Source organism: Lytechinus variegatus, chromosome 2 (genome assembly GCF_018143015.1).
Source record: "Lytechinus variegatus isolate NC3 chromosome 2, Lvar_3.0, whole genome shotgun sequence".
NCBI classification, from domain to species: Eukaryota; Metazoa; Echinodermata; class Echinoidea; order Temnopleuroida; family Toxopneustidae; genus Lytechinus; species Lytechinus variegatus.
In genome coordinates, this window is record NC_054741.1 from 57,183,173 (window position 1) to 57,206,326 (window position 23,154).

General features: G+C 38.9%; 1 protein-coding gene across 1 annotated transcript; it reads left to right on the top strand.

Moving 5' to 3' along the window:
• The first annotated feature begins 15,418 nt into the window (after positions 1-15,418).
• On the top strand, positions 15,419-22,260 carry LOC121408451 (glutathione S-transferase theta-1-like). Its single transcript, XM_041599925.1, has 5 exons — positions 15,419-15,711; positions 19,951-20,038; positions 20,408-20,564; positions 20,776-20,949; positions 21,798-22,260. The coding sequence occupies exons 1-5, from the start codon at positions 15,600-15,602 to the stop codon at positions 21,945-21,947; spliced, it is 681 nt and encodes a 226-aa protein (XP_041455859.1). The 5' UTR covers positions 15,419-15,599; the 3' UTR covers positions 21,948-22,260.
• Positions 22,261-23,154: the final 894 nt, after the last annotated feature.

Sequence of the window (23,154 nt, forward strand, 5' to 3'; positions counted from 1 at the left end):
TGAAGTCCAATAATTACTATTGGCAAACAAAATAAAATATAATCATGGTAATATTGTAAACAGATCATGCCAAAATTAATTATGATAAAGATAATCCGTGCAATGTTTTTTTTTAATTAAATCATCACAGAATGCTCAGTTCAGTTGCTCTGTTATATTAAACGGAGACACAAAGAAATATACATTTACGCACTAACCACAAAGAATTACTGGAAAATCGTTTTTGCAGAGTGGCGATTATCAAGTACCTAGCGACCAAGTATGCAGACCTAGTCCCTGACCACTGGTACCCGAAGGATCTAGAGAAAAGAGCCAGAGTTGATGAATACATGGCATTTCACCATACAGGTACAAGAGGAGGATGTTGTGGAATCTTCATCAGCGAGGTGAGAAGCTTAATTTCACAAAACAGTTATCCTGGAGCCCGTAACACAAAGCTTAGCAATGGTCGTTGAACATAATTTTACGATTGATTGCATTGACTACAATGTACAATCAATCGTAAATATAAAGTATACGATACGTTATGTTACGGAGCCCTGGGGGCGTTTCATGGAAGGACTTGTGGGACGTTTTATCTGACAAGTCCCATTTTATCCGACAGTTACCCGAGGAACAGTGCCTCTCAGCCAATCAAACTCATTGAAAGATGTCAGATCTGACAACTTGTCGGATCAAAATATTGATGAAACGACCCCCAGGTCGGTATATGCAAATAAGGGGATTGATGACGTCACCCACTAACTCTTTCTTTTGTATCTTATTACATGAAAATATGATTTTCTACCCCTCGTCGTATAAAATCGAGTTTTGGTCCTCCCTGAACACGTGGAATTAACATTGTGTAATATTTTGTAGTTCAGTTAAGTTGGTGCTCAAATTGGTAAAAATTGAAATATTGCATAATTCAAACAATAAAAGAAAAGAAGTGATGATGGACATCATCGACTCTCTCATTTGCATGTCACTGAGCTGTGCATCTGTTTTGTGAAAAGTCAGCGAAACTTTATTTTTTTTTATTTTACATCCGATTTTGATAACATTTTCAGCATTATGCTTGTATGACTCTTCTCTATCGATAGAAATCAACATTTTTTTTTTTGGGGGGGTGGACTTGTCCTTTAAGAGCTTTCAATCTTTCTGGTTTTTCGGTTTACACCGGAAGTGGGGGGGGGGTAAAAATTAAAGCACATCGGACTTAGGGGCTCCTTGTGCGTGAAGCACGTTTGTTTAGGTAGGGTAATGGGTATTCATTACTTGTGTAACAAAACTGCCTTTTTAGAGTCTGGTAGTAGACTACCTCTGTTATCTTCTTTCTCTTTCTCTCCCTCTCTCCTACTATCCCCATCTTCCCTATGCACAGTAGTGCAGTCTCTGTATACACTACATGTGTGTATCTTGTGTAAGAGTGCCTTGTGCACTCATGTGTTTAGGGATTCCCCTACAGTCTTGCACTTGTAGGAGGGGGTTAGTTTAGTTGAAGTTTGGCCCTCGATGGGTGCAGTAGTTGGTGTGCAGCTCTCGTACTGTGAGGAGCAGCTGTGGGTTGGCTCCTGAATTGTTTTGCTTTAGTTCCGAAGTCAGAAGATAATTGTTTGGGAGCAGTATTTGTGTAACCATTGCTCCAGTTTAGTGTTAATAAAGGCCAAGACCAAGACTTGAAGGTAATTTTAAATTGAATTGACTTATTTTATTTCTATTTGAATTTAAGGTTGTCAGATGATCGAGAGCAGAGATTGTGAAAACGTGAGTAGACTGAGGATTGAGTGCATGTGAAAATGTGTTGAAAACGCAATATATTTTTGTGAAAGAACCTGGTGAGCATCGTTCAAAGGTGATTTCGGTTACAATTGGTGGCAGCGGCGGGATTTCAACACATTTTCCAGCATGAATTCTGTCAGTTTATTCAGTTTTCTATAAGCTCAGATATTGAAGCAAAATTTGTCCTGCTACCGTACTCACGTGCCCTACACATGTCCATTCAAATAGATGCCTATGTGGCTCTGCATGAGTGAGGAAAGTAAACAATAGAGCAGGCTGTACATAGTGAGTAGTGCAGATACACATGAGCAGAGCAAGTAGTAACTTGTGAGCAATAGCCTCCTCATGAGCATTAAGACTCGTGAGCAAGACTCATGAGCAAGACTCATGAGCAAAATTCATGAGCAAAACCCCCAATGGCACATGAGCGTAATCGTGAGCAAGAATCATGATCAAAATTTATGAGCCAAACCCACATGAGTAAAACTCACGAGCAATGAAACCATGCTCATAAAATCGTGCTCACGAGCAGTAGATCTATACATAGAATAATAACGAGCGAATGTGTTCCTATACACATGATACACACTGTAGTAGTTGCATAAGGCTTGCTCAATGATCGTGATAGTTTAGAATGCATTGAAAATACATAAGACCTTCAATTTTCGTTGAATGAATATTGTTCAGTTATATTTGATCAACTTAGTATAATATTAAAAAGAGATCATTTCCAAATTCTTTCATCCATAAGCACATATTCTGGAAGTAAGCTTTGCTATTTGTATTATTTATATAGATACCTCATTTCATATAGAATTATGGCAAAGAGGGATATTGAGAAAGAATTAGATCAACTAAATGAGAAAATCAGTCAGTGTAGACTAGAAAAAGAGTTGTTGGAATGGGAGAAGACAAAGGCAGAAGAAAACTCTGAGAAAATGGAAGGTGCTAGGGAAAACCTCAGAAATGTAGAGGAATTCTCAGAAACCCCGAGAAGACCTGAAGAGGCGATGCGGTCGCAATATCAGGACATTGAATCAGAGGTTAGATTTAAAGCACCCAGAAATAGGTTTCATGAGGAAACAACGGGATATGTTTCCGAGACAGAAACTATTCCAATTAGGAGGAATACTGCTTTTGCCCCTCATACTCCTAAGTTGCCCACAACAAATCCCTTCTCGTCTACACCTATTTGCTCCCATGACATTCACAGCGATGTGAATAAACAAATACCAAGAAATTCAGGATCAGGACTGACCCCTGCCATGTCACATAATTTGACATCACCAAAAATGAAAAGACAGAGACCTCTCCTTGTTCCCGACAGGTATAATGGTAAAACTTCATGGAGAGACTACCATCACCACTTTGAAGCATGTAAAGATGTGAATGGGTGGGAGGATGAAGAAGCAGCCTCATATTTGATGGCAAGCTTGCAGAATGAAGCACTACGGTGTGTAAGCGGTTTGAGCAGCACTGTAAGAAGCTCCTACCAGCAGTTGTCTCAGGTACTGAGACGAAGATTTGACTCCAGCCAACAGGCTGAGAATTATCTCATGGAATTGAGATACAGAAAGCAAGGACCTAGAGAATCTTTGCAAGAGCTTGGTCAAGCTATACATGAACTGGCACTAAAAGCCTACCCTGAAATTCCGTCAGTGCCCCGTGTAAGGCTTGAAAAGAATCACTTCATAGATGCAGTAGAAAGTCAATCCATTAGAGAGGGCATTCACCGAGCCCGACCATCTACATTGGATGACACGGTTCAAGCTGCACTTGAAACAGAAAATTTTGAAAGAGTTGAAATGCAGAGAACAAATGACAGGCTCAGGTCAGGACGACATGCAAGGGGTGTTGACAATGATGCCCGTCTACAACAAGTAGAAAGCATGCTAAATAATCAAATGCAGCACATGCAGACTCTCACAGAAATACTCCAGAGAATGGAAGGGAGTCGAGGAGAGGCAGGCAACTCTCAGACTCCATCACCTCCCCCTCCTATCCCTGCCAATTCGGGTCGTCGACAAAGGGCAGAAGATAGAGCCTGCTATAGGTGTGGAGAAGTTGGCCATCTATGTCGCCAATGCCCGCACCCAAGAAGGAGCAATACACGGTCGGGAAACGACAGACAGTCGGCCATGAGACCCGCAGGCAGGCTGGAAGACGAGGGTCAACAATTTCATCCAACTCAATCAGGAATGAGCTACTAGCTCCAAATTATTCCTTCATGATCCCTAACAGGCTATCCAATGCCAAACAAGGCCTATATGTTACTGGAACACTCCGCTCCACAACCTGTCGGTTTCTGATTGATACAGGTTCAACTGACACTATCATTAGTGCCACCACTTACTACAGAATGACCAGAGAATCAAGGCCTGACCTAGAATCTTTCTTGGAGAAAATCCAACAGGTCGATGGAAGTCCATTGAGTGTGCTAGGTACAGCATGGGTGGACCTTTGTATTGGTCGAACCGTTCATTCTGTCAAGGTCATTTTTGCAGACATCAAATGCCAAGGGATACTTGGTATGGATTTTTTGCTCCCAACACATAGTGTCTTGAACTTTCAGCGTCGCAGTCTCCACATACATGGTGAAGAGATAACCTGTACTACACAGAGTGGAGAACCTTTTGTTGGTCGGGTTGAAGTAGCACATGCTACAATGGTGCCCGCCGGACATGAAGCTATCATTCCGGGTAGAATATCCAACAAGAGCGATAATATGAAAGGAACTGCGATTGTTGAAGGCTTAGAACCCGAAGGCAAGGTCACATCACAGGGACTAATGGTTGCTAGGACTCTGGTTAATGCAGAGGAGGATATTATTCCTGTCCGAGTATTTAACTCGAGTGACTCACCATGTGATGTCGAAGCAGGTGTAATGCTTGGAATGATATCTACTGCAGAAGTTAACCCTGTAGCAAATGAAGGTTCAAAGCCTGATGATCTCCAACCACATTTAGAGGATCTGTACAATCGTGCAATAATTAATGTGGATTCCCAGTATCATGAACAAATAAAAATGTGTCTGATAGACTATGCAGACATATTCTCCAAGAACAGCCAGGATATTGGATGCACAAATATTGTGCAACATAGCATCAAAACTGGGGATGCAAAGCCCATAAGGCAGAAATCTAGGAGACATCCACAATGTAATCAACAGGAAATAGATAGACAGGTACAAGATCTACTTGACAGAGGGGTGATTGAACCATCAGAGAGCCCATGGGCGGCAAATATTGTTCTTGTAAAAAAGAAAGATGGTACCCAAAGACTATGTGTTGATTATCGCAATCTCAATGAAGTGACAATAAAGGATGCCTATCCTATTCCAAGGATAGATGAAACCCTTGATGCACTTAACTCTGCGAAATGGTTTTCAACACTCGATCTTTCTTCAGGTTACTGGCAAGTCAGCCTTGATGAAGATGCACAGGACAAGACATCATTCATTGTACGAAATGGTCTCTACAAGTGGAAGGTGATGCCATTTGGGTTAACAAATGCTCCGGCAACATTTGAACGCCTAATGGAAAAGGTACTCAAAGGTCTCCAATGGGAGGTACTTTTGGTGTACCTTGATGACATTATCGTCTATGGACGCTCTGTGGAAGAAGAGATACACAGACTAAGGCTGACATTCTCAAGACTGAGAGATGCTAACTTGAAGTTAAAGCCAAGTAAGTGTAATTTGTTCTGCAAATCAGTGACCTACTTAGGGCATGTGGTATCAGATGAGGGAGTGCTGACTGATCCAGCCAAGGTGCAAGCAATAGTAGAGTGGCCTCAGCCGAGATGCAAAAAGGAGGTTCGAAGCTTCCTGGGCATAGCATCTTACTATAGGCGATTTGTAAAAGGGTTCGCAGAAATTGCAAGTCCCCTGCACAAACTCACGGCCAAATCAGCGAAGTTTGAATGGAATGAGAGCTGTGAACGCTCATTCCAAGAACTCAAACTGAGACTACAATCTGCACCTATCCTCACATTTCCAACGCCAGATGGTGAATTTGTACTGGACACTGATGCCAGCTCAGAGGCAGTTGGAGCAGTACTTTCTCAAGTACAGGGTGGTCAAGAAAAGGTAGTTGCATACTACAGCAGGAAACTTCACAAAGCCGAGAAGAATTATTGCGTAACTAGGCAAGAATTGCTAGCACTAGTAACTGCTTTGAAGCAGTTCAGGCAATATCTGTACGGAAGGAAAGTGAAGGTCAGAACTGACCATGCATCGCTCAAATGGCTACTGAACTTCAAAGACCCAGAAGGCCAACTTGCACGTTGGTTACAACAAATTGCTGAGTATGACTTAAACATCGAACATAGACCAGGCCGAAATCATGGCAATGCCGATGGTTTATCTCGTATGAAATGCAAACAATGCGGAAGAGGAGATGCACTTCAAACTGATCATAGAGACAGTTCAGCCCCTGACCAAGATGGAGAACACTCCAGCAGAGGCATTGCTTCTCAACCTTCCATGTCAAGCCAAAACATACAAGAGGCTCAACTATCTGACGAGACTATCCAATGGATATTACTTGCAAAAGAGGACAATCAACCAAGGCCGGAATGGAAAGATATTGCCCAGAAGTCTGGAGCGGCTAAGACCTATTGGTCTAAGTGGAATCAGCTGGAAGTTGCTGATGGCATAATATGTCGTAGATGGGAATCGGATGATGGAAAGACTATCAGAAAGCAAATAATCATGCCGGAGAAGCTCCGTAAGGACGTTGTGAGTGATGTGCATGATGGCCCACTAGGTGCACACCTAGGGCTGAGAAAAACACTGGCTAAGTTGAAGCTACGTTTTTACTGGTGTGGCATGACTGCTGATGCACGTTCTTTTCTAAGAAAGTGTGATTTGTGTGCAAGAAGGAAGAATCCTCCACGGCATCGGCGAGCTCCATTACAGCAAAGTAGAGTGGGAGTGCCAATGGAAAGAATAGCACTTGATTTGATGGGACCGTTGCCCACAACAGATTCTGGAAATCGATGGATTCTGGTGGTAGGGGATTACCACACCAAATGGGTAGAAGCCTATGCTCTGCCTGATGCTAAGGCAAAGACCGTGGCAAGGAAACTTGTCGAGGAGTTTATCAGTCGGTTTGGTGTCCCAAATGAAATCCACTCCGACCAGGGATCAAACTTTAAGTCCAGTCTATTTGCAGAAATGTGTGAACTGCTTGGAATAAACAAGACTAGGACAACACCCTATAATCCCACGTCAGATGGCATGATTGAGCGGTTTAATAGGACCCTCATCAATATGGTCGCCATCTTACTGGAGGATGATACTACTCATAAGACATGGGATGAACATCTGGCATTCGCCACAAGTGCCTATCGTTCCAGCCCACATGAATCAACAGGTGAAACTCCCAATATGCTCATGCTGGGTAGAGAAACCAAGCTCCCTATAGACCTCACAACTCAGACAATTGAAGAAGAACAACAACAAGATCCTGAAGACTATGCACAAGAAATCAGGAAAAATATCCAAAAAGCACACCAAAGAGCACAGGCATGCACTGGCAAAGCTGCCATACACCAAAAAGCCAACTATGACAGGAGGACTAGCACTCATGGCTTGTCCGAAGGACAATTTGTGTGGCTACATGATCCTTCTAAACGAAAAGGGATCTCTCCAAAACTTCAGCTACGCTGGAAAGGCCCATACCTGATTGTCACAAAGTTGTCTGATGTGATTTTCAGAATTCAGGCAAGCCCCCGATCTAAGCCCTCAGTGGTCCATGCTGACCGACTGAAACCCTATGAGGGAGACAAATTGCCTGGAAAAAGCCCAATGAGACAAATAATCCCAAAGTGTCTCAAGAAATGAATGACACTGAAACATCCTCAGAAACAAATGACACTGAAACAGTGCTGGAAGCAAATGACCCAGAAATAGAACCAGAAAATTATGACTTTGTACATACACAGTCAAATGATCAAAATTCTTCTCAATCGCCCTCCAATAATGAATCAAATCAGAAAAGACCAACAAGAAATAGGCGAATGCCAAAATACTTAGAACAGTATCAAGTTCAGTTTGATTGAAAACTGATATCAAAATGCTGTTATTACAACGATGTTCTTTCTTTTGTCGTTTATACAGATGGCTGAGAGAAGACAATGGCGGCATAAGGACTTGATCTGTCGCAAATGTGACAAAGAATGCCAGAACAGGAGAGAATTATTCCAACATTTGGAGGATGAGCACTTTCACCAAAAACAGCTACATAAGTGCCAGAGATGCTCATACCAGTCAACAAGAGCACATAATCTCAAACGACACATTGAACTGGTTCACACCAGGAGGAACCGTTCCCCATCTCCCAATGCCACACCAATTCCGAAAATAAGATGCAAGCTTCCAGAACCCAGAACCGAGGCTCCAGCCACACAACCCACGTCAAGCCCTACCCTATCCCTATCGTGCTCACCAACATTTGAAGGAGAAGTATTGCCCACTGTTAGAATCTCTGGGAAGCCTTTAGCAATGCTAAAGAGAACCTACGAGGAGATGGAGGACGAGAGCTCTATCGACACCGATGATGACACTATCCCAGACGCCCCGGACCCGGTTGCGCCATTAGCGCAAACATCACCATCATTTCCGACATCAGAACCAGAAGTACCTCCTAAGACTGCCCCAACAGAAGAAACTTTACTAGCCACCGTAGTAGAGAAGAAGATCACGCGTTACTATTTGGATGGAATTGTGATTAGACAAACTGACATTACAAACACTTACCCAGTATCGATACCAGCCTCATGGAATAAGAATGTTGTTTGCAATTATGGAATGCAAAAAGACTAATTCGATGAGTTATATTTTGTTTTTGTAGTTGAGTACATGGTAGGTCTATATGTTATTTCTTGTGCGGAATTCTCCTTTCATTTCCTTCTCCATGTATCTCTCTTTTCTAAACTCTTTTCTAGTCTGCTCTTCTTATCTATTCTTAACTCAAACTGATACTTTTTCTTTATCTTCATTCTATTCTGCGAATTTCATTGCTATGTGACCTTTGTATTTGTTACCTCAATTCACTTTGCCTTGGTTTTGTCTGATTGGACAGGATATTTTAACTAATTTATCTGTGTACGACTGTTTACTAGTTTTTGTAAGAAAAATGCAGTTATATTTCACTTGCCTTGTTTTATGCATCATTGCCAGCTGATAGTCAATCTTGCAGAAGATAAATTTTTTTATATATAACCTCAGATGCTGTTTATATTTTTTGGCAAAATGTATGAGGTGTATTATTATTGAACGTATTCTTGGATGTGCTAGAATATTGTTTGCTGAAATTTAATGAAATGTATTCACCACTTATTGTTGTCTCTTTATAAGTTTTTTTTTCTTATTTTCCTATCTCTCCCATTCTCTCTGTGTCCTTCTTCATCCTTACTCTCGTTCTTTTAATTATCTTCTTTCTCTTTTGTTTCATTCCGTATACTTCTCTCTCCTTTACTTTTCAACTCATGTTTTCTCTATGTATACTATTTTTATATTATGTTATCTTTAACTTTGTTTACATTTTATGTACTTGACAGAGTTGAATTTATTGGCTGAAATGTGACAATATCTCGTTATGTTATGCATTTATCCGATATGTTTTTATTTTTATATGTGTGTGATGATGTTTTCATGCATTTATTAAGCAATATCTCATTTAAAACTCATGTCTTTTGCTTGGAGCTTACATTCCAAGAGAGTGCCTTGAAGAAACAGTATTCCTAATACCTCAGTACTGCCAGTACTAGTGTTACTAATGTTGAGATATATTTGTGTATTTTATATTTTGTATGTTTTTTTTTAGAAGCTAGTTTTATACTTAAGGAGTTATTTCATGAAGAGTTTGATCTTTACTAAGAGTATTGTTCTATGTGATTGATTCCTTTGCCAAATTTTACTTTGCTTTTACAGTTTTGTTGTTTATGCTTGATAACAGTCTTAATTGATTTCTATGCTTAGGTTTTGCTTACTTATGTTTTGAAGTTCAGAGATAGGGATTGATAGATCTGATTGATACATTCCATTGTATGTTGTACATGTGTTAGGCAATTGCTAGCCTCTTAGTTTTATTTTCAAAGTTTATTTTACACCTTCAATCTAGTTTTGTTATTTTTTTATAACTAGGAAACGAGGACGTTTCAATCTAAGCAGGGGGTAATGTAACAAAACTGCCTTTTTAGAGTCTGGTAGTAGACTACCTCTGTTATCTTCTTTCTCTTTCTCTCCCTCTCTCCTACTATCCCCATCTTCCCTATGCACAGTAGTGCAGTCTCTGTATACACTACATGTGTGTATCTTGTGTAAGAGTGCCTTGTGCACTCATGTGTTTAGGGATTCCCCTACAGTCTTGCACTTGTAGGAGGGGGTTAATTTAGTTGAAGTTTGGCCCTCGATGGGTGCAGTAGTTGGTGTGCAGCTCTCGTACTGTGAGGAGCAGCTGTGGGTTGGCTCCTGAATTGTTTTGCTTTAGTTCCGAAGTCAGAAGATAATTGTTTGGGAGCAGTATTTGTGTAACCATTGCTCCAGTTTAGCGTTAATAAAGGCCAAGACCAAGACTTGAAGGTAATTTTAAATTGAATTGACTTATTTTATTTCTATTTGAATTTAAGGTTGTCAGATGATCGAGAGCAGAGATTGTGAAAACGTGAGTAGACTGAGGATTGAGTGCATGTGAAAATGTGTTGAAAACGCAATATATTTTTGTGAAAGAACCTGGTGAGCATCGTTCAAAGGTGATTTCGGTTACAGTATTCATCCTATCCGTCTGTTCATCAGGCCTGGCAACTAGGTTCAGGCCTCTTCCTCGGTGAACTAATTAAGAGTCAAGTAATTACAAAGCCCGCATGATGGCTCTACAGAATTCCGTGATACTTTGAAGATTATCCCCCCCCCCTCAAAAAAAAAGAACGAAAAAGTGAGAAGAAAAGAAGTTAAAGATTTTTTCTAAATATAAATTAAAATATTTTAAAGATATATGAATGCATAAATATAAATAAGAATGCAAAAGAAATTTAAAAATCAAATTATTGATGATTTTCCCTTGAATAGCGAAGCTCACGCAATCCTCGCAGAATATCTTGTTGTTATAAATAAAAACATTAATCAACGCACGCACACACGCACTCGCCCAAACACCCACACACATTCATACCTTCGTATTAAATAACAGTATTGTCTTTGGGGAATTCAAATTCGAGAACAGAAGTGATATGCTAATGGCAGTGTTTGGTTCAACACGTCTATTAAGAAAAATATATCTTTTTCTTTAATACAGATTCTCATTTCATTGTTTTCGGGAGGGAAAGAACACGCATCGGAGGAAAGGTTGAAAATAGATACAGAGAATTTGACCAAACAACTTGATAAGCTGGAGAACGTTTTCTTACAGGACAATGATTGGTTGGCCGGAGATGACATCTCTGTGGCGGATGTGCTTGCCGTTTCTGAGGTAAAAGCGGCAACAACAAATTTGACAAAAATGTACCTCCATGACTAGGCTGTTGATTTAATTTAAAAAGAGGAAAAAATGTGATGAAAATGTCATTGAATATTTCAAGCACGATATGATACATAGAAAAGCCAACGGGGAAATGTTCTGGACTATGTCATGCAAATAGCAATCTTTTGGGGTCACCTGAAGATGTTTTATATTACGTAATCTGAAAAAGGGCAATTGCATATTTCATTTATAAACATCATCATGTATGCTCATCAAGTGATTGAATAGCCTTCCACATATGAATCGCATAAATGCAAATTAAATAATGATCCAATTCAAACTTCTTTACTCCCCCCCCCTTTTTATATGATTGCTTACTGTGTAGACCAGTGCCATACTGGGAGCCTTGTAAGTTATTCCCCTTTAATGACGGGTGCACAACTTCACATTAAATGAATACCCCGCTGCAAGATTGGTACGAGCTATTTGCAAAATTGGACACACAATTCTATAATAAATGATCTTTCTTAACAAATAGGCACTATCATGCATAATTATTGTTTATTTTATTTTCTTTCAACGATCAGATCTTGCAAAATACCGTTAACGGGCGTGACGTCACAGAGGGGAGACCGAAGCTCAGAGCTTTCGTAGATCGCGTGAAGAATCGTCTGAACCCAACATTTGATGAAGTCCACGAAGCCTTGTATGCATGGAGGGATAGCTACGAGAAATAAATGTGTTCATAACATTTGTTTTAAATGCAAGAAGCCTTTCTTGGCATCAGAAATTATCAACCCCCCCCCCGCCTTCATCTATGATAGCCAATTGTTACATAAATCACTAGCAGTGGAGATATCATACTTTAGCTAATTTGGCTCTCAAGTCATTTATAATTGTCTAGGAAGTATAAGTAGATGATTTTCTTCACCATCGATAAATCAGGAAAGAGCAAAGTAAATATAAGAAACATACAACTTAATAAAAAAAAATGATACTTTTGGCTTCCCATACTTAAACCACAACTTTAAACTTGAGTTTAAATTAAACTTGCTATCGGAATACGGGCCTCTGTCTTTTCTTCTCTGTATCTCTCTCTCTCCCTCCAAATCCCTCTTTCTGTCTCTGTCCCTGGATAATCGTATTGAACACTGATGAATTATTATACACTAATATCCGGGCTAATATCCGATTGCCATCCTCTTATATTGCAACGAACTATTTTCGTCGACTTTTTAATAGACCAGGGGGGGTGTTTCATGAAGGGACTTGTCGGACATTTTATCCGACAGTTACCATAAGAACAGTGCCTCTCAGCCAATCAGAATCAAGGAAATATGTCAGATCTGACAACTTGTGGATGAAAATGAAACATTTCTGTCCGACAAGTTGTCAGATCTGGCAACTTTCCTTGATTTTGATTTGCTGAGAAGCATTGTCACTATGGAAACTGTCGGATAAAACAGGACTTGTCAGATAAAACGTCCGACAAGTCCTTTCATGAAACACTCCCCAGATTATCAACTTCATTTCCATGAAACGGTGCGTCACATATGAAATCGTTTAGTAATTGAGGTAAAATACTGGTAAAGTGCTAATCGAGGGTAGCCCCAATAGATAATGTTTAAAACGTTAAAACAATAATTTTAGCTAATGTCAATAACTACATTCATCATCTTCAGTATTAATTATTATTGGTTCAGATAATTGTCATCTTTAACGAAAATACATACACCTTCTGTATTCACAAGAATTTTGCACTCTAAAAAAATATTGGGTAAAAATACTCCATGAGGGTAATTATGTGTCCAACCAACATTGGTCATTTCTTTTGGGCATTTTCATTTATCCAGTGTGATGAAAATTTTGCCCATTCTAAAGTAATTGCTGCTTATTTTTTTAACCTTACTGGACAATATGCTTCCCGCATTGAGTAAAATACTGGTGATAATTTTACCTAGTGTTTATTTACAGTGTCCAGAACGTGCTTGCTTAGTCAGTGTATACATCTAATTAGTTATATTCCTCCGATAGCATTATTTCAACAATATTCAAGATATTCTGCGACTTTGGATGTTTCTTATATTACTTGGAGTTAAATGTCACGAAATAGGGTCAGTAAAAAAATTGATATTATTTCGCAAAATTATTGTTAAGATTCACTTTTCGCTTATTCCCTTTATTGTAGCGATAGTCAATAATGTAAAAATATTCAACAAATCTATGCAGAAACAGATTATGAATTAAAGCGTGCATAATACACTCCTTTCAAAGCATTAGTTTGATTTGTACGCCCGTAAAGCGGGAACGTGTGTTTATGGACAAAATGAAGTGAGATTGTTTACATTTATGAATTTTCTTAGTTCTTTGTACATTCTGTAGACTGATGTTATTCTTTCTGTTTGATTAAGAGCGAAATGTAAATAAAGTCGGACAATGCAAAAGTCATTTTACATTATTCATTTTATTCGTTTCATTATCGTTTTTAAATCACAAAACGTCAAATAATTTTTCCTAAAAAGTTATACAAAAATGATAATAATAACGTTTTATTTACCCAGGGTAGCCACTTCAGTCATAAGACTGCCCTTCCAGCGGACCCTGCATAACATAATATGTTATTATTACCCTTCTCCAGTCTTAATGCTGAGCGCCAAGCAAGAAGGCAGAAGGTCCCAATTTTATAAGTCTTTTGTATGACTCGGCCGAGGATCGACCCCACGAACTCCCCGTTCATGAGACGGACGCTCTACCACTGAGCCAAGTTAATAAAAAAATGCATCATTTACTCGAGAAAAGCTGTAATTTTGCATTAACTATTGAAAATTCAGCGAGTTAGTCCTTTGTTTATCACTCGGGACTAGAAAACAAAATTCAGTGTATCATTTGGGCAAATCTATAAAACACTTGCATTCATGAGAAGTTTACATTTATCAGCAATGCATGCAGCAACAGACTATGCACGGAATTCCTGTCTTAAACACGTTCCTATGACACCTTTACGTTCACAATTTACACATTGTACATCAGCTCAAGTACACCATTCCTCTTGCCACATGAACTGTGTGTTCCCAAGTCTTATCCGTAATTTTTTTTTGTATTTTCGTTTCTTTTTGAAAGAATCAAACATTATTGACATAGAGAAAAAAAACGTAATCGTATTACAATTTCTAAGAAAAAAATAAATAAAACGAAAAAGGACAACACAAGACGACACAACCACCACAATATACACAAATCTGGATTATTGTCTCCCTTTTGCGAATGGGATAACTAAGTAAAGGTGTTGTCTTCCGCAAAATTGATCCTGTTGCTTGAGCTCTTATTGATACACTGTATAGAAAACTATCGTGCGTACTTTCAAAAGTAAAGCACGAACAAATATTTTAACAGAATATGTGTATTGACTAGAATTTATGCTTTTTTAATTTCTCAATGATAGCCTATAAGGTGCAAGTCGAAATAAAGTCTCGTTTTCAGACACAGGCAATGGTATCACGATTCAGGGTTCAAAGTCAGCCATTTGAATACACAATACACTCTCATTGATAGACCTCCAAATATTAATTCATTATTAACCTTCGATCTCGGCAAATAATTCGTAAAGAATAAACTAAGAAATAAATGTCAGCAAAATTTGGGACACCTCCTCCTCTATTAAAACCCCACCTACCTTGATCGAACTCAAACTGTGCGCAAACGATCTATAACCAGTAATTTCTTTCCTTCCTTTGCTTTAAGTATTCCATTATCAATTGCGTATTGAGGGGAAACGGCGCTGGTCGGGTGGGGGCGAGTGCTCAAACCACACACCTGACGCCAGGGGTTCGTTGCATAAAACTTTTTACCTGAGAAAACTCAGGTTGTTTTTACCAGAGTTTTTGCCCTGTGTTAAAGTCAAAGGGAGAAATCAGAATAACCTTAGTTTTCAGTTTTTACCAGAGTTTTCTCGGGTAAAAAGTTTTATGCAACAGGCCCCAGGAGTACGAGCTGAAAAAACGAAGCGAGATTAATAGCTTTTAGCTTCTTCATTTTTTCTTGGGAATACTAATGGTGTTTCTTCTCCATCTTTCCCTTCGTCGGTCTCCCCCCCCTACCTTTGCCTTTTGCAACCCCTGAATGTATAGCGTCCAGGGTATCTTGCAAAGCCCTCTGATTCGCCTTTGATTTGAGGATATATTGTCAATATTTTCATGTAATTTGTTTACTTTATAAAGGTCAATTTCGTTCACGAGCCCGTTTCTCTTCAGAAGATAAATATCTTTATCACTGCGACAAAGACAAGAGAGTCCAGTGTCATATTCTGGAATTGTTCTTTTCCATCCACATTCGAAGCCTTGATTGCGAGCACTTTTCCGACGATCAAGATTAACCATGGTTGTCAAGGTTTACGTCGATCTCATTTCGCAGCCTTGCCGCGCTCTTGTCATCTTCCTCAAGAACACCAAAATCCCGTTCGAAATCGAGAAAGTAAATTTGAAGGCTGGTAAGCATTATAATTGAAGTTTCTTACGTATTTCCAAGGAACTCCAACCATTTTGTTGACATTTTGGATGTTAAAGGTACTTCATAAAATGATTACAGATTGTGTTAATCCTAAACATCTCTGGTTAGATGTACCACTTTCTCAGATATATCCATAATCATACTACTATGATTGTAAGACTGGAAATATGAAAGAATGAACCTGATGTATACATTTCGCTGTTGTACTTACGAAGTCGACTCGAAATTGATCAAAGCTCTAGCCTTGTTCCTAATTACATTACACTATATCCGTGAGTTTGTAGTCGCTTTGCACGGTGTGACTGCAGTGATAATGCGATAGTCACATCAACCAAACCGAAATAATTTCATTAAAAATAACATTGGTGGTTCTGGCCAGGATTAGGTATCTTATATGTGACTGTGCCATTTGCATGATTAGTAAGCAGATGGCAGAGATTGTTTTGGTCATTCCTATAGAAAACAGTATAGAACATCTTCGTAATCTATCGTTCCTTAACACCTTGGTCACATTTGCTCTACGGTGGCCGTACGGCGAGTCGAAAACAGCCGTTTTATTGATTTTAATTCAAACCACCTATATGTAGTTGGACAAAAAATGTTAAAACGGCTGTTCTCGACTCGCCGTACGGCCGCCGTAGAACAAATGTGACCAAGGTATAAATTGTTAACCTTTCAGTTCAAGCCATGTTCCCATTTAATAGGAACCACTCATCCCGGGATGGGGGTGGGGCACTCCCATTGACATGTGGATACCAAATAAAAAAAAACGCGCAAGAATGGTATCATTTTCAAGATCGAATCAGGGTACCAGAAACACTCGCATGCTGGACAAAGGGTATACCTATTGTAGTGCTCAACCTACGTGATGAGGATCGGATACACTACTATGGTATTACATTGCAAAATATTTAACAATACAATGTCGTATTTTCTATAACATAGTGATTTAAGAAGTTTGCTGGGGTTGCCACTGTAAGCTTATTCTTCAAAAATAAAAATTCTTCGTATTTTTTTAAAATAAAAATATTGTTAAATATAACATTTCTTACCCAATACTGGTTAAGGTAAAGGTTCTTTAAATTTTGAGGGTAGTGTTTCACACTACTGTACTTGTTAAGGGGTGCGTTTTCAGATCATTGAAAATGCGTGTTCAGGGTATGTTTTAACCCCCCCCCCTCCCCCCATGGATATGCATGATATCCACTGGTCAATGGAACTACCCCCTCCCCCCTCATCTGGCCAGTCATGATTGTACAATATGAATTTCCCCTTCAATTCCATTAATCGTTAAAAAGAGGTAATATTTCTGGAGGGGGGATCCATGGGGGTTTACCTTTTTAGATCAACGTTTTGGTCACAAATTTTTTTAGCGGCATCTAAGGCCTATACGTACAATCTTTTTTCATGGGGGATGGGGTAAAATGATATAGAGGTTATCCCAGTCCCATACATTCGTAATTCCGAAGCTTCGTAATTTGGAAGCTTCGTTATTCCGAAGGTTCGGATATTCCGAAGGTTCGTTATTCCGAAGGTTCGTATTTCCGTAGGTTCGTAATTCCGAAGGTTCGTTAAAGTCCGAAAACTGAATGAGGTTCGTAATTCCAAAGCTTCGCTAGTACGAAAACGAAGTAGGGTTCGTAATTCCGAAGGTTCGTTAATCCGAAAACGAAATGAGGTGTGTAATTCCGAAGGTTTCTTAGTCCGAAAACTGAATGATTAACGAACCTTATTTCGTTTTCTGATTAACGAACCTTTGGAACATCGAACCTAATTTCGTTTTCGGAGTATCGAACCTTCGGAATAACGCCACAAATGTTCAGATTAACGAACCCTTTTATGTTTTCGGATTAACGAACATCGAGGTATTGGCAATTTACGTGTTTCGGAATGACGAACCTTCGGAATAAAGGACCTTCGGAATTACGAAGTGTAACCATTCCAGTTTGTTCAAAATAATGCCTCTTTTCTTTATTATCAGCGGATTGAATGGGCCTACATGTCTGCCTTTTCTTCTTGAGTCAATAGTCGTGCTTTGAACAATCATTATTATCCACATGTAAATAAAGTTAGTAAACAAGCAAAATTTGCAAGTCATATATTTGCTATAAAATGTCACTTGCACCTGTATGAAACATTTATTGGTTTTGGGGAGCTTAACGCCAGTGGCATAACTACAGGGGGCATGGGGGGGCACGTGCCCCCCCCCCCCATCGGCTGGGCCCCCCCCCCCAAAAAAAAAAAAAAAAAACGGGGAAAGGGAGAAAAAGAAGGAGAAAGGAAGAGAAACGTAGTGGGAAAGAAGAAATGATCAATTTTATATTAGATCATAATTATGTTATATTACTGTATATTACATAAACTTTTTTGTAATAACTTTATGAAACATGATTTGCTCAGGGCTCATGTCTTTTTTCGGAATACTATAGTTTTCAAGTATATTAGAGAGATGTGACGTTGTCAAATCCAGTCAATATACACCAAATAGGTTTCCTCGCACAAAACATTTCCTGTCCCTTTTTCTGATCTGAATATCAAAACTTTTCAGCTCGCGCTTCGCGCTCGCATCATTTGGTTAGTGAAATACGTACTATGGTCTAATTCCTACAAACAAGCCTTAGAATGTCCCTCCTCAGGTCTGAATTACTTATATTTTCAGCTCGCGCTTTGTGCTCGCAATATTTCATTAGTGAGATGCGTATAATAATCATGATTACACTGACTACAAAAAGTGCTTCATGTGTTTAGATGTAATTCTCACCAAATCAGCAAGCGCTTGGCACTCGCATTAGATGACTATGGTGAGATATGTATACTCTTAATGGATTCCTTAAAAATTAGTTCTCAAAATATCATTTTTTCTTATCTCAATTTCAAAAATTTGCAGCTCGCGCTTCGCGCTCGCATCATTTGGTTAGTGAAATACGTAAGGTCTTAGTTAAACAAGCCTTAGAATGCCCCACTTCAGGTCAGAATTTCCTAAATTTCAGCTCGCGTTTCGCGCTCGCAATATTTGATTAGTGAAATGCGTATGTGAATCATGATTACAATGATTGCAAGTGCTCCTGTGTTTAGATATAATTCTAACAAAATCAGCAAGCGCTTGGCACTCGCATTAGATGAATATGGTGAGATATGTAAAGTCCTTAAAATGTCCCTGTTTGGGGTCAATTCAAGCTTGTGCTCGATTGCGCTCGTATTGTTTGTTTAGCGAGACAGGTATGTAACATGATAACAAAAAATTTCTTATAATGTCCCTTCCTAGGTCTAAATGTCAACAATTTTCAGCTCGCGCTTCGCGCTCCCATGATCAGTGAGATACATATCCGTTTGATGGCACTGTCCTTAAAATACCTGGCAAGTGAGCGCGCTTTGCGCGCTCACTAGGTGACTCAAAATTTTTGATGGTGCCCCCCCAATGCCGTGACCCACGGTACGCCACTGTTTAACGCGATTCAGTTTTTTCCCCGAGGTGCTTGTTTATTCATTCTTTCTCAAATATTCGGTCTTTTGTTAAATCATTGATTTATAATTTTATTTCATCTCATAGCGTTTACTTCCATTTCCAGCAATCTCAATAAGTCATCTTCTATCGATTTTTATAATACTCTAAATAAAAAAATGGGTACAAAATAGTCAGGACAAGTATGCAACAGGTTGGGGGTGGAGGAGGCTGCTAAAAAAACAAAAGTCGAGTTTGAAGAGGACAGTCTCATAAGCATTCTTAAAAATAGTATAAATCAAATAAAAAATAATATAAATGATAATAATCTACAAAATGACAAGGAGAGCGTATTAGAGACTTATCTACACTTTTAAAATGTTGGGCAATATACTGTCCACCACACAACAATTGGTTACAAAATTTATCCATCTATGGGTAGTTTTCAACCAATGCTGTGTATTTTCACCCAAGGCACTTAGTATTGGTTTAAACTGCCCCAAATTGGATCAGTTTTAACCAATTGTTGTGCGGACAGTAATTATGCTGCGCAACATTTTCTAAGAGTGTAGTTAAATAAATGGTGTCAAGAAAAATAACAAGAAAAATAAGATCACGAAGAAGAGAGGGAGAAATTTTCCGAATCTTGCACCGACGCTCACTATGAAACCCAATGTTTTAATTCATAAATAAGTAATTTCTATTAACCCGTTTAACAAAAGTTATTTATGAATTCATTCATCTATTCATAATTTTGTTTGTGATTCCGGTTTTTAGGAGAACATAGGAAATCCGAGTTTGTAAAGATAACCCCTCTCTGTACTGTTCCGGCTATCCAAGATGGTGACTTCAGCATGGGAGAAACGTAAGATCTATTATCGTAATTTTCTTCGTGCTACTCACATTACTTGTTACATTGATAAAGGATGATTACAAAATATATATCATTTTGTTTAAATGATGACGACGTTGAAATGGTGAAACGACACGCTAATGAGGTCCAATAATTACTACTGGCAAACAATAAAATATCAATGATACTGGTAATCATGGTAATAATGTAAACAGATGATTATGCCAAAATTAATTATGATAAAGATAATCCGTGCAATTTTTTTTTAATCAAATCATTACAGACTGCTCAGTTCAAGTTGCTCTGTTAAAAAAGAGACACGAAGAAATATGTATTTACGCACATAACCACAAAGAATTACTGGAAAATCGTTTTTTGCAGAGTGGCGATTATCAAGTACCTGGCGACCAAGTACGCAGACCTAGTCCCTGACAACTGGTATCCGAAGGATCTAGAGAAAAGAGCCAGAGTTGATGAATACATGGCATTTCATCATACAGGAACAAGAGGAGGGTGCTGTGGAATCTTCATCAGCGAGGTGAGAAGCTTAATTTCACAAAACAGTTATATGCACATCTATTAACAGCAAAGTAGAACAGCCCTCCTCCCCCACCCCCCAAACACAGGCATACCTTTGCATTAAATAACAGAGTTATCTTTGGCGAATTCAAACTCCAGAACAGAATTGATCTGCTAATAGCAGTGTTTGATTCAACAAGTCGATATTGTTAATGTTCTTTTTAATACAGGTTCTCATCCCATTGTTTTCGGAAGGGAAAGAGCATGCATCGGAGGAAAGATTGAAACGAGATACAGAGAATTTGACCAAACAACTTGATAAGCTGGAGAATGCTTTCTTACAGGACAATGATTGGTTGGCCGGGGATGACATCTCTGTGGCGGATGTGCTCGCCGTTTCTGAGGTAAAAACGGCAACAACAAATAGAAAAAAAATGGACCACCAAAATCTATTAGGCTGTATATCTATTTTTTTTCAGAGAATATGAGGAAAATGTCATTTAGTATTTCTAGAACGATATAATACATAAAAAAGCCAACAGGCAAATGTTTGGACTTTGTCATGCAAATAGCAATATTTTGGGGTCATCTGAAGATTTGTTTATATGAAGTAATCTAAAAAAAAGTAACATACTATATGTTAATTGCATATTTCATTTATAAACATCATCATGTATGCTCATTAAGTGATTAAATAGTTTTCCACTTATGAATCGCATAAATGCAAATTAAGTAATGATGAAATCCAATCCTCTCCACTTCAAGAAAAATTGCTTCTATTTTTCCCCTTTTTATGTGATTTGTTTCCCTGATTACTTACTGTGCACCGGTGCCATACACTGTGAACCCTTATAAGTTGCAATGTGTGCACCTTCTTCCCTTTAATGAAAGGTGCACAATTTCACATTAAATTTATACCCCGGTGTGACATCACTGGCGGATCCAGGGGGGCGGGCACAGCCGGCCCGTGCCCCTCCCCCTTTTAACACAATTAAAATTCGTAATATAAAAATGCCTTTAAAACAGAAGTGCCCCTCACCCTTTGAAAGTAAAAACCCCTTTTTCCTTTTTTTTGCCTTTCAAATTTTTCCTCGGGAAAATGTGCCCCCTCCCCTTTTCGAAAAATCCTGGATCCGCCCCTGGGAAGGGCTATGCAAAGTTGGACATATATAATTTTACAATAAATAATCTTTGTTAACAAATAGGCACTTTTATGCATAGTTATTGTTTATTTACTTTTTTCAACGATTAGATGATGCAAAATACCATTAACAGACGTGACGTCACAGAGGGGAGACCGAAGCTCAGAGCTTTCGTAGATCGGGTGAAGGATCGTCTTAACCCAACCTTTGATGAAGTCCACGAAGCCTTGTATGCAAGGAGGGATAGCTACGGGAAATAAATTTTCTTCAAAACAATTGTTTTTAATAAATTCAGGAAGCCTTACTTGGCATCAGAAATTATTATCACCCCTCCCCCCCCCCCCCCCTCTCTCTCTCTATAAACTTCTCTGTATCCCTGTCTCTGCCTCCAAATCTCACTTCTGTCCCTGGATAATCATATTGAACACTGCTGAAATATATCCAATTGCCATACCTTCTTTTATCATTGCAAAGAACAATTTTCGTCGACTTTTTAATAGACCAGGGGCCCGTTGCAGAAAGAGTTGCAATCAATCGCAACTCTAAAAAAAATAATTCCCAACTTGATTTTCAACCAATCAACAGCACGCATTTGGGACTTGCGATTGATTTTTGACTTGGGTTTAAACGCAACTCTTTCTGCAACGGACCCCGATTGTCAACTTAATTTCCATGTAACGCTGCATGAAATCGTTTAGTAATTCAGATAAAATACTAGTGAAAAAATGCTAATTGAGGTTAGCCCCAATAGATAATGCAATAGCATTAATAGTTTAAAATAATAATTTCAGCTGATGTCAATAAGTACAATCATAATCTTCAGTATTAATTCTACTTATTATTGGTTCAGCTAATTGTCATCTTTACCGAACGTATTTCAAAAATCAACAATATACATATACCTTATGTATTCACAAAAATTATGCACTCTAGAAATTATTGGGTAAAAATGCTCCATGAGGGTAATTATTAAACATTAGGCATTTCCTTTGGGCAATTTCATTTATCCAGTGTGATGACAATTTTACCCATTCTAAAGTAATTGCTGCTTATTTTTTAATCTTACTGGACAATATGCATCCCGCATTGGGTAAAATACTGCCCAAAATTGGTTGGAAACATATACCCCTTTCAGTAACTCGCTGGCCCGGGCCAGGCCCGGGCTAAGTCGTAAAATTTTGAGTTTATGAATGGCGCGGGCCAAAATAGCCCGCGCCAGGCCCGGGCTATTTTGGTGCTGCTTTTATCAGCACCAGACCAGCGCCAGGCCCGCCCCAGGCGCCGACCAAAGAGTTTTAGTCCAGGATAGGCCCCATAGAAACTTGACCAAACCTTGTTTTTTTATATATACAATATTTTTTGATGGTTTCTTGTCAATTCGAGGGTGCTGATTACGAATCTGGATGATGCCACTCGTGTAACCTTGAGCATTTTCCGCAAATTGGCAAAATCCAATATGGCCGCCAA

Bases quoted from the DNA above. Each gene is read 5' to 3' on its own strand.
- LOC121408451 (XM_041599925.1), top strand. From the start codon at position 15,600: ATGGTTGTCAAGGTTTACGTCGATCTCATTTCGCAGCCTTGCCGCGCT. The intron at 20,565-20,775 runs GTGAGAAGCTTA...TTTTTAATACAG, and splicing joins GTGGAATCTTCATCAGCGAG to GTTCTCATCCCATTGTTTTC. The intron at 20,950-21,797 runs GTAAAAACGGCA...TTCAACGATTAG, and splicing joins ATGTGCTCGCCGTTTCTGAG to ATGATGCAAAATACCATTAA.